Consider the following 12,327-nt stretch of genomic DNA (forward strand, 5'->3'; position numbering starts at 1 on the left):
TGCTTTTCCTATAAATCACAAATAATTTAAAGGTGTGGAACACTGAAAAACCATTTTTAATTATTATCTCTAATTACAATCAGTCACTCTTGAGTTTTTCATGCAGGATGATCATGAAAATAGTCTCCTACACATATCTCCTGCATTAGCTTCTGATAGAAAACAGACGGTGAAACTCGAGGATCTGAAAAGCCTGACAGATCTACGTCACACTGTCACGTGACATTCATCGACTCACCCGTCTTGACTCGAGACGGGAAAGGCTGTTGTTGGTTTAGTGTCCAGGAAACCGCAGAGAACGTCTCAGCTAGCGGAGCTAACCGTTAGCATTAGCAACTCCACCACACAGCAGAACTCTTCCAGGCTTGTGTTATTTATGGAGATAAAACATCAATGTTTGTGATTTTGTGAAACCCCTTTTGTTCTTCTTTCAGATCAGTTCAAGTCACTTTCCACCTTCAGAGGAACTCTCCTGTTTTCACTCCACAACCCCTCCAGCCAGTGAGCCATAATGTTGTGCAGCAGCCTCTAAATAAATCTGCAGCATCGACACACATCTGCATCCCCTCATAATAAAAAAAAACAGCTGGAGGTCAGAAACAACAAGAGAAATCGTCCTCCATGCCAGTAGAGGGAGCCGGGAGGTCTGGATCATATCAAACCAATGGAAGTTGTTTTTCACCCCAGTTGGGACGTACTTTTTTTTTGGGACATTTTTGGCTCTGGGAACAGAAACATCACTTCTCTTCTCTTTTCTGTCTCTTTTTCAAAGCAAAGGGGAAAACAGCTGGGAAAAGTGCAAACTCACTCTGGGAATGCAGGTTTTTCTTGTACTGAAGAAGTCTCAACGGCAAACACTAAGAAGGAAACACAGCTATCAACAATGTCACAACGAATGAAAAACAGAGAACGCAGCTGACGCAGAGCGAGCGCATCGGCGTGCGTTTCTGTCCACGGATTTCTCTCTCCCTCTTTCTTTCTCACATTCCAGATTGGGACTGTGCGCTTCTTCCTGATTCTTTGTTCTTTCCCTCCAACGATCCACAATTTGCGATTTTATTCAAAGAAGATGAAATAATTAAGAGCATAGTGGATTTAAAAAAGGAACTTTCTAACCGAGACCTTACACTGTTTCGTCATAGCAAAGGCCATAAAGAGTTCGGGAAACAGATTTTAGCTGGAAAAAAAAGTAATTAAAGAAAATAGCAAAGAAGAGAAAAAGCTAAGCAACACACGAGGATCTGGCCTTGGGAATACGAGGAGATTTTTGTGTGCGTGCATGAGGGTTAGGTTTCTGAGAATGAAGCCGTATGTTGTAGGGGTGTTGTTCAGCCATTACCAAGCCATGAAGACAACATATACCTGCAGTATTTGTGGCACGTGTTTGTCTCCAAATGCTCCTCCTGTTTGCTTTTTTCATTTTATCTACGTATTCTCTATTTGCCTTGTTTTTAAGTTGCAGGTCACTTAATTGCCTTAATTATCTTAAATCGTTTATTTTAGTGCAAAAGGTTGTTTTTTGTTTTTTTTTTACATTATTTCTGATATTTTTTATGTAGTAACATCAGCTGGAGCAGCAACCACAGAAAGATTCATTTATATTTTTTTAAATATAATCGTTTGTAATATTATTTATATTTCATTTGTTTTGTAAGATTTGTTACTTTAATCGAGCCCCCTGGTGATTTTTTTCTCTTGACACTTCTCTACGATCAATAATCATAAAAGCAATAGATTAAGACGTAAGAAATAGCACAATCTGGTGTCGGTTTGACAGTTGTTTGAACAGAAGCGTGTTGACTCCATATGTCTGATTTACCACAGATGTTCTTCTCAAACACACACCGAGCAACGAGCGCCAACGTCGCTGTTGAGATGCAGCAGACCACAGGAGTATACCCCAGAAAAAGAAACGACAAGGTTTGGCACCACCCAGAACCTTTTACTCGTGGATGTCGTTGAGCCACCGGATCGGACTGCCGCTTTAAGCCGGAGTCTGATCCGACAGCACTGCAGGGCAGGGCAGCAGGGAGGCACTGAGAAGCAGGACTGGACTGGTCGTCGCCACATGTGAGGGGGGTTTGGGTCCTCCAAGAGATGGACATTGATCTCTGTGAAAATGTGTCGCATGTGTCTTCACTCTGTCAAATGTGATCGACCTGAAAGCACACTTGAAACGGTGTCGTTAAAAGAAGAAGAAATCTGCTCTCATGTGACTGTTGAACCAAAAAGAAACGCTGTCGCAAAGTCGCTCGCCTTTTTACGTTCTGTTTTCTACGGTGGTGCGAGTTCAGACCTCTAACCCAAACCCCTCTTCCCTCAAACATCTTTTCTCAGACTGTCAGTCATCACGGGAATTTCTCAGGTTCAGCATTCGCCCTGCTGTTGCTCCTGCAGTGCATTGTGGGAATGTGTGGTTCGGTACCCAGTGTGCAACTCCTACGTCAGGCCGAACGACGCGAGGCCTCGGGCGACACGGACGTCTGCTGTATATTGTCTTTGTGAACGCTCGCTGGGAAACCTTCGCATGCTGCCCAGCGCGGAAAAACCTCAAAGTCACCTCTATATTGTTCTGTTCCTAATGTTTGTACGTTGGTGTGGGTGTGTGTGTGCGCGCGCGTGTGTGTGTTATTTAACAATCATCGTCCAGCGTGGAAGAGGAAAAACACAAAGTCAAACCACAGCGGTTATTGCAGGCAAAGGAGGCGACCTCTCATCTCCAGTCGTTCTATGCAATGAAGTCTATTTGGGGAAAAACAGAAACAAGAGGAGGTAAAGAAACGTGAAGAATGATGGTAAAAGTCAGTCACTGTTTATCACTCGTGAGTTACGAGTCAGAGGTGTGTTCACGACAGCTGCAGCGTGTGACCTGACAGTTTGTGGCTCTAGCGTAGAACGAAATTTTCAAGGAAATGTTGCATAAAATTAAAATTGAGGACGATCAGTTGAATTTTTAATTAGTTAATGATCTTTTTTTTTTATTGAGAACAATCTCTTTGATTCTTTTAAGCAATAACCAAAGCTGCTCGCTGTTAGTAGTGTTGAATTGGCGGTGAAACGTCGAAGCCTTCATCCTTTACAGGTTCTGATCACACTCTAACAAATGAAATGTTGAATTTATTTGTGTCGTGTTAGCTAGTTTAACTAAACCTAGCTTAACCGGGCCTTTCCACCGCACGTGTGAGTGTTGCTTAACGTCCACAAAACGTAGAGCGCAGTAATTAGATGCTGTTCTGGTCGATGAGCGCATTTCCACCAGGAATTGTACCCAGAAGCGTAGGGACTCGTCGCTCTGCTAAATTTACACTTCGTGTCTAGTCTTTACACGCTACGCTTCCAGAACACGTCAAGCTCAGCAGCAAGTCAAACACAAAAGCAGTGGATAACGTGCAGACACTTTCAAAATAAAAGAATTGTGGAAATTTCCAGTTGCTTAAAGAGGGACTGCACACCATCAGAAAATGTAACTCCACCCCTAGTCAAGATTTGAAAAATGCCATGAAAGTGGGCGTTGCCAGGAGGCACAGAGCGGCATGGCCAAGTGTGGGGAATTTCCGTCCTGGGAGGGAGGGGGAGTGGGAGGAGACTGTACCGATGACGTGAATTGTTCCAGCCCCAGTCAATCACAAGTTTAACATGCAGTAGTTGCTGTTCTGCCGCAGGGGGCAGCACTACGACATTTTTAGACCTAGATTCTAGATTTAATCAAGTTTACACAAACATGTCAAAAAATACACAGAAACAGAAAGATTGCATTTACAAAGACCCAAATATATGGTTAATTAGCAAAAAAAATTAAGTTATTTTGGGGTTTAGTTACTCTAACTAGCAAAAAAAGTATGTTGTCACCTGTGAAGCCTCAGTAGCCAAAGAGAACAGAACAGAAAATAAACCACAGACCTTTATGGATACATGCTGCCATCTTTCTCTTTGCTTGTTATCTGCCAGAATCAAGCATAGTGTTGCAATTTTCCCGTCATTCGTGACCTTGCAGGACCACCAGCGTCGACTCTTTTGCTGCCATTTTGTGTCTGAATCGCTCCCAGTGGGATGGGAGCTCATGGGTAAAACGTATTTTTTATGTTACGTGCTGCCTTTACATTCCAGTGGAAAGCCGGGGTTAAAGTAAAGAATAATTTACATTTACTTTTAGCATAACATATATTAACTTATACTTGTTACATTTAAGAAACTCGGTTTAGTTGAACCAGTTGACATAACTTGATTAAGTAAATTCAACATTTCATTTTTTACAGTGTAGTTTAACATGTCTGAAGTGAGGATGCAAAAACCATGTCCAGATTTTTTTTTTCCTTTTCAAAAACATAAATCTACCGTAGTTTGTGGCTGCTCAGGGGTTGAAGAATATTTTTAAGTTATCTTTTCTAATGAAGAGAATATATTATAAGTAGCTCTTACTGGGCAAGGAATGTTTCTGCAGGGAATGTTGAAGGAATCCTTAAGACACGGATTAGACTTCACCAAACAAACTACTGGAGCTCTATTCAAAGTGTTGCAACAATGAATTTATCTGTGCAATAGTGAGTTTGGAGCTGGTGTGTAGTTTTAGCTTCATTAAAGATTCAAGATTTATTAGCAACGTGCAAAATTCTGAGTCATTCATGGACACAAATTTATGATCCATCTGATCTGAATGAGCAGCAGAAGCAGTCGAATAAATCATTTAAAACCATATTACATATATTCAGATTTTAAAAGAAATGTTTACATAAAAATATCCCTAAAATGTCTTTAAAACTCTGATTTCAGCTTCACAAGTCCCTTAGCTGTTTATTATATTTATATAAATTTATATTTTTTAGAAACATTTATGGAATAATTCATCTAAATAAATCTTTATTTTATCATACTGAGAGCAGATAGAAAGGTAAATGGTATTAAAGAGAAACAAGCACCGATTTATGATTAGAATCTATTAAAAATACTTTATGATGAGAAAATGTACTTATGAATGACGCTAACATTATTTATTACACAACCAAAATAATCAGACTGTTAAAAATCTGAAAGATAAAAACTCAGTTAAGACAAAGAGTTTATTGAACATGTTGCAATTTCTACTTGTTTCCTGTTGTTTTTGTTTAGAAAGAAAGAAACTTAAATAATATCAGTTGAATTCAACCTCAGGATTAATAATCTGATTATTCTGGTTCTGTCTGGAGCTGTCGACTTGCACGTCGAGTCCAGGAAACCCAAAAACCCACTGCCACTAGATTAGAGACGTCCAAGAAAACAAAACAAAAACCTCGTGTGCAAGAGTTGACCCGAATCAACACCGACTCCCTCGTATCGTCGTACGTGTTTGTTGAAAACGAATAAAAACTTCAATAAAAACGACCCACAATCACTTTTGCCTCAGGAAAGCACACACTAAATGCAGCGCGGAGACGAGGAGACACTAGATGATGAATGTGTTCATGCAGGAAATCAGACTTTGAAGGCTTCGCGGCACAGAAGGCTGCTGTTAACCAGAGAGAATCAGTAATAAGGGAATGGCACAGCCACAAGCACACAGTCAACTAGAACCGTGCCGAAACGACGTCACGCCACTTTATTTGCTGGATTTCTGCCTTTTGTTGTTGTTTACTCCTGCATGAATACAGCCACTGAAGGTGACTTAAATATGCATCGCAGTAAGGGCTTTTATACTACAATACCGGTCACCGAAGAAAGCCATCCTGTTACTGCCCTCTAGTCAGTCATGGTCTCTTGTCTGTACACTGCATGGTGTCTTTTTTTTATACCCCGACGGACTTACACTCGGACCACAGAAATCACCGTCGGGATTCCACAGCCTGGGTTTCCAGAAGTGTTTAAAGAAAAGGACCGACTAATAATGTGATATGCTCTAAAAGAGTGCACCAAATCAGCAAATTCTAGTTTTTCTCAAAGTTTGAAGCTCTAGGTTTTGCTTTCCACTTGAACAAAATTTGTTTTCACTCAGAACCTGGGCAGATTTACTGATAATGAGCTGAGAAATGTAGCTCCATGGCGTTTTACACAAAGGATCAAACTTTACGGGTGGGGGTGGGGGGTTAAAGTGCAGCTTGTAATACTTTGGGGAAATCCAGGCTGTTTGTAGGTTGGTTAAACCAAAACGTAGCATGAAATGCTCGGAGGGCAAACAGTGGTCCCCTCTGCTGCTGCTGTTGGTCTTAAAGGTCGTCAGTGTGCAACAGGACCCGAGAAAGGTTTTAGAACAAATGAATATACATATTTAAATATATGATCTATATAAATAAATGTTTCCTATGGATGAGAGGTTGTAAGTGAAGAAGAATGCTGAAAAATGTGCATTTTTCACCATCAAAGAACAATTTTTTTCTTTCACCAGTGATGAATCATCTAAGAAAAATGACAAATGCATGACCTGAACACCCTTCCCCTTTTCCTCCTCAACCTTTACCACCCCAACCTCCAACCCGCCCTCCCTCTTCGACCTTTGACCTTCAAAAATCCCCGTTCCAGTGTAAATACCAGATACGAAGCGAGTCTGCGTCCAACAGACAAAATGTAAATGCCATGAAGGACACGTCCTGTACAACATGTATATCTCAAACACACACACTTAAATAAATACATGGACACACACACGTACACAAGAGGCACGAGAGGCCTTCGCACCGCAAACAGCGATCCCTGCTGCCACTACTTGTGTTTTCTGTGTCCGAAAAGGATGAAAACGAATCAACAAGAACCGTAATAATTGACAAAATTGCATCGTGTGTGTACGTGGCTGGCTTGTGCGGACTAATTAAAAAAAGCTCATTAAAAAAACATTGTATTTGGATATGGAAATAAAAAATATTGGTCTGTGTAGAGTTTCTATACATGTTGTGTTGTTTAAACCAGATTACATCAAAAATAAACAAAACAGGAAAAAAAAGAATATATTCCGGCTTCCAAGTCATTTTCAGGTTGTTTTATGGAGATGGAGAGAGGGAATTAAACAATGAAATAAAATAAGCCAACTGAGCGAAGAAAAAACCCAGAAAAAAGGGGTTGTCTAAAAATGACAACAAAGTGTTCCATTCACTGTTGTAAGTGCAATGATCTAAACTTCCTGTTTCCCTGTTGTAAAACCTTGTGTATGTTTCCGTGTATTCCTCCTGTAAATGGGTGTAGTAGACCTGGTGCATCATGCCATGTAATGTGATGAATGACAAATTATGACCTTACATTTCAATCAGGAAATTAAATAAAAGAGAAATACATAAAAACAAAACTCTTGTGGTCTTTTTCCTCTTCAAGTCATTTTTAGATTCGAGTGACAAAAATAAATAAAAAGAGTTCTTGACCTGGAACTTTGAAGAGTATGGAAGCCCATTCAGGCCACTTTTGATTAAAAAAAAAAGAACTTGGATCTCACAATTATGACTTAGCGATCTCGTCTGAAATCATTGAGACAGCCAAGTCAGATTTTTTGTGTAATCAGTGGCAGGAATAGGCTTCCATACGGGACACTAAAGTATGAATTGTACCACTTGACTGTTTGGGATTTACCTTTTTTTACCATTTATCTATTTACCAGTAAAGATGAAACTACACATTTTTGTTACTGATTAAATGTTGCAAACAATCATAAAGTTGATTTTGTTTGACTATTTGTTTTTATTTACCGTTTTATTTACAAGATTTAAATCGATGTTTAGTGTTTTTATTTTTGTCAAAAAAAAAAACAAATAAAGAAAAACAAAAACTGAGCTCTATTCTCACTTTATTTTTATAATGTTACAAAATGGTCATGTTAAAAATGAACCTCTGAGAAAATACTGAATTCAGTTCTGTTAGTCATATTTTGGCTTATACCTACAAGTATTTACATATTTAAACGCAAAAAAAAAACTGTGAAATATATAAAAAAAAGGGTGGTGCAGTTTGTGGCAACTTAGGGCGACGCTGGCTCTGGGGTTAGGTGTTCGCCCTGGAACCGGTGGGTGGAGTCAGTCGTTGTGTCCTTGGACAAGACATCGCTGTTGGTGTTGGTCAGAGGGCTCCAGGGCAGCTGTGGTTTCAATCAGTGTGTTTACATGCGCACCAGAAAACCGAACTATTGCCCAAAATGAGGGTTTCTCAACCCTGGTCCTCAGCGCCCCCGTCCTACGTGTTTTCCATGTTGCCCTTTCAAACACTAGTGTTTCTATACTGCCACACCTGACTTAAATTAATGACTGATTAACAGGCTTCTGCAGCACTTGATGTCCTCCTGAGGAGGCTATTCAAATATGTAAATCAAGTGTGCTTGAAGCAGACATTGAAGACATGCAGGAAAGGGGGGCGCTGAGGACCAAGGTTGAGACACCCTGCCCTAAATAGACTGAAGTCGAGGGGGTTTTAATGCATGTAAACGCAAAATCTTGCTGAAGGTGAACTGATTCTAATACAGCTGAAGTACCCACATAATGAGGTACGAAACCAACTGCATCTACATGTAGACGGGAACTTAACTCTTGTGTCTGTTTACTATCTGTGTTGCTATAAGCCAGGACTATTCAATTCTGGGCCTGGAGGGCCGGTAACCAGCACGTTGTGGTTTTAACTCAGCTTCAACACACCTGATTTCAATTAGCTGGCGATTAACAGGCTTCTGCAGAGCCCGATGAGCTGCTGCGCAGGTAATTCAACCACGGAATCAAGTGTGTTGGACTGGAGAAAGCACTAAAACCTGCTGGATACCGGAATTGAATAGCCCTGCTATAAGCTAACCGGAAGAATGCCAACATGAAAGGGCGCATGTCGCCACCTTCTGTACAGGAGTGAACTAAACTAGGAAAAAAATGCTCCAGGTTTATTACTTAAGATGGACCTAGATCGACTTAGATACGCGTGTAAACACACTGAGTGATTGCACACTATACATACAGTGACAAGTTTGCAGGTTCAAATCCTGGCTGCCTAAAAAGAAAAGCCTGAGTCTAAATAGACCAAAGTTGATGCCAAAGTCGTTTCAAATAAGCACCATTCCTGAGCCGATGCCATTTTTGTAGTTTTTCTCTGTCACAGTGATGGTTTTAGCCAGCCCAAAATCTCTCTACGAACATAGAGCTCTGTGATTGGCAGAACAGGGCTTCCCCAGAAAATGAGTTAAGCCTGGCGGATTCTGCCGTCGGGAGGGGGGAGGGTCGCGCGTACCGCAGCGCTCCTCCATGAGAGCGGTGGGGGGGGGGGGGGGGGGGGGGGTTGCACACGTTCCACTGCTGTTTCTCACCAGTATCAGCTGATGGAGAGCTCTAGTTTTGTTGTGCCATTCGTGTCAGCGGACACGGTGACACGGAGGGGGGCGGGGAATGACGCTTAACCTGGCGGGTGGCCAAGCAAAGCCTGGTGGGCCGCCAGGCTTATAAAGTGATGGGGAAAACCCTGCAGAACCTAAAACCACTTGACCCAATGGTAGACCTGCTGAGACATCAATGGAGTGAGGCTAGACTGATCTGCAGAGCAAAACTTTTTGCTACTGCAACAATTAGTCTAATTTCTATGCTAGGTGTGACTAGCTTTGTGTGTTTGTGTCCCTCTGATGGACTGGTGGCCTGTTCAGGCTGTGCCCCTCCTGTTGGGGTAAGACACCATCTCCCTGTGACCCTACTGAGGAATAAGCGGTTATGATAATGAGTTAGTGAGGGATTTATGAATGATCAGCTGTTCCTTCACTAGATCTCATTCTAGCTCCTCGTGCAAGTTCTCTCCACGTATGTTACACAGAGCGGCGCAGATTCTCAGGATCTGATCAGTCTTTGAAGTCAGGCTGCTAGGCATGCTCTCTGACAAGATCCTGTAATATTTCAGCCTACAAATCACGCGCTCCATGTGGATTGTCACGTTGTAGACACTTGTCTTTTGAGCCGAGTCCTTGTTGAATCGGGTGAGTCCTTTTGAGCAAGCGGGGATGACCAGCTTCACTCCCTTCTCGTTCAGTGCGTCACTTATCATGAAGTTCCTTTCAACCATCACCTCATCCAGAGGCTGGAGGTACCTGAGAAATCCCGAGTCAGAGGCGATGAATGTGTCGCTGCATTTCCCTCCGTATGCTCCAGAGATGAACATGATCAGCCCGCAAGGTGCAAAGGCAACCATGAACTTCACTGTGTCCTCGTCGTCGTAACGCACGAAGGAGTCCCCCCAGCAGTCCAGCCGCCTGGGCTTCTTCAATTTGATTTCTGAGATGTCCACAATGCAGGTGGTACCAGGATAGTGGCTTTTGAAGAACTGGGGCATCGTTCCAGCTATCGTCTCCTTGGACAGCCACGGGATGTAGCTTTTCATGCATATTTCCATCAAGTCAATCCAGTGTGACACTATTCTACTCACGCCGCTCGGACACACGCCGAACCTCTCTGCCAGATCCTCCAGGAGCAAGTTGAGCTTGAGCTTCATCAGCGTCATCAGCAGCTGATCAATGGGGTCCAGCTCAAAGATCTGAGCGTTAAAGGGCAAGAGGTTCCTGGTGAGTTGGTGGAAAGCACTGAGAGACAAGCCGGTGTACAGACGACACAGCATGTCTGTACGCAGCAGGTGTCGGTAAAGGGGCTCCTTGTTGCACTGCGTCCCTTTGTCACATGTAGCTGAGCTTATGAAGTAATTGTGATCATCAGTGCCCTCCCTCTGATCCTTCACATTCATCTGTAGGTGAGCTTCAGGTGGAGGAAGTTCTGTGAAGCAACAAAATACACAAGTGCATTATTAAAAGAATTAGTTTTGACTGCTATGAGATTTTATTAGATGCTACTCTGGGAAAATTTTATTCAAACCACATATTGCATCTGTGCTGTAACGGACAAATAAGGATGCATGCAAACATGAGAAGCTTCCCAGTAGATACTAGTGTCCTCCAACCACTGTGCAAGATCATGGAGTAGTTTAGGAACAGTTCAGGAGATTTCTCATCCTGCCCATGTCAGAGTCATGCCAGCACAAACTACAGAACTACAACAATGTCTACAGCTGCCTATAGGATGTGCAGTTATTCATAAGTTTCAGCGCTGGTTCAGTAGGAGCGAGTGGATGTGTGGGCTGCGTGGCTGCACAGCAAAACACAACAGGGTTGAATTCTAGCTGCAGCCTTTCTGCGTGGAGTTAGCATGCTCTCCCTGTGCATGTGTTGGTTATCCCACAGCTCAAAAACATGCATTTCAGGTTAAATGGAAACTCTAAACCATCCGTGTGTGTCTGTGTGTCACTGGGATGGACGGGCAGCCTGTCCAGGGTGTTCCCCGGGTCTCAGCCAATGACTGCTGGACTTAAGCTCCACCTGATAGTGACCAAACAGAGAATTAAGCGGTTAAGAAGAATTTTAATATCAGTAAACCTGTTATTGTTTCAGGCTCCTCATCTGAAATCTCCTCCAGTTCATCTTCTTCCTGCACATCTGCTGGATCAGTGATTTCCTCCTGAACGTCTGTTTGTAGGTCTGGTAGGAGATCATTTAGTATGTCTTGATCACTTTGCTCTGTGTTTTGCTGGTCAGTGACGTCAGCTGGAGCAGCAGCCATGGCCAGACCCAGCAGCACACTAGCAGCCGTCAGCCTATCTTTCTGGAATAAAACACACAGGGTTAAAGTTGAAAACACTCGTGCGTGAACACTTTTATTATCAATTGATTTGTGTCCCGCAAACCTGATCGCGTTTCTTTAATTTCATGGCTGAACGCTCGATCCTCTTGGCTGCCCTTTGTTTTGAACTCTTCTGCGTTTTATCGGAGCCAAATAAAGATGGCACGTAGTCTGGAGACTGCGGGTCGTTGCTTTTTTCCCCTGTAAGCGATTATATTAATGCAGTACATACTGAACGGATCAACCAAGTAACGCCAATCTAGCCGTGAAGTTTTAAAATAATGATATTTAGGTTTATGCTAGTAGCACGGACACGATCCTTGAGGATGCAAAACTAAATATGTTTTAATCCTAATTCATGCTATTATAGAACTACAGTTAAGTCGTAAAATGGCGTTTGTATATATTGTGATATATTAAACATTAAAGTGTTTACCTACCGGAAATGAAATGTTGACTACACAATCTGGAGTACTCCGTGGGCTCCCACTCTCCACGATTAACGGCTGAAATCCATAAAGTTCTTCGCTCTAGATCCTTCGGAAAGCGATAAAACGACAGATCCTTTCTGTTCGAACGATTGGAGCACCCCGTGGCTACACAACAAGCCATTTATGTGTATAATATTTGCGATTTTTACCACAATGGTGGTTATCACGCAGCTGTGCGTAGCAAAGTTTGATATCCAAGATGGCGGTGACTGTCACGTGACCGGAACAACGCGCCAGCTCCCTTTTATTAAAGAGAGCGCATAAAA

The 12,327-nt window shown here is 42.3% G+C and overlaps 2 protein-coding genes across 5 annotated transcripts in view; one reads left to right on the plus strand and one right to left on the minus strand.

The window, feature by feature from the left end:
• Nucleotides 1–7,246, plus strand: part of bsna (bassoon presynaptic cytomatrix protein a) — a 168,220-nt gene extending 160,974 nt beyond the window's left edge. For all 4 annotated transcript variants that reach the window (XM_070544754.1, XM_070544755.1, XM_070544756.1 and 1 more), the window contains one exon: nucleotides 435–7,246. The gene's annotated coding sequence lies outside the window, so the exon portion shown is untranslated. The remainder of the gene's footprint in view (nucleotides 1–434) is intronic.
• Nucleotides 7,247–9,203: 1,957 nt separating this feature from the next.
• On the minus strand, nucleotides 9,204–12,260 carry LOC107390657 (uncharacterized). Its single transcript, XM_015967487.3, has 4 exons — nucleotides 12,011–12,260; nucleotides 11,635–11,771; nucleotides 11,327–11,552; nucleotides 9,204–10,670 (listed from the first exon to the last, which is right to left on the minus strand). Exons 1-4 carry the CDS (start codon nucleotides 12,180–12,182, stop codon nucleotides 9,679–9,681), a joined length of 1,527 nt encoding a protein of 508 aa, XP_015822973.1. The 5' UTR covers nucleotides 12,183–12,260; the 3' UTR covers nucleotides 9,204–9,678.
• Nucleotides 12,261–12,327: the final 67 nt, after the last annotated feature.

Source organism: Nothobranchius furzeri, chromosome 15, assembly GCF_043380555.1.
Source record: "Nothobranchius furzeri strain GRZ-AD chromosome 15, NfurGRZ-RIMD1, whole genome shotgun sequence".
NCBI classification, from domain to species: domain Eukaryota; kingdom Metazoa; phylum Chordata; class Actinopteri; order Cyprinodontiformes; family Nothobranchiidae; genus Nothobranchius; species Nothobranchius furzeri.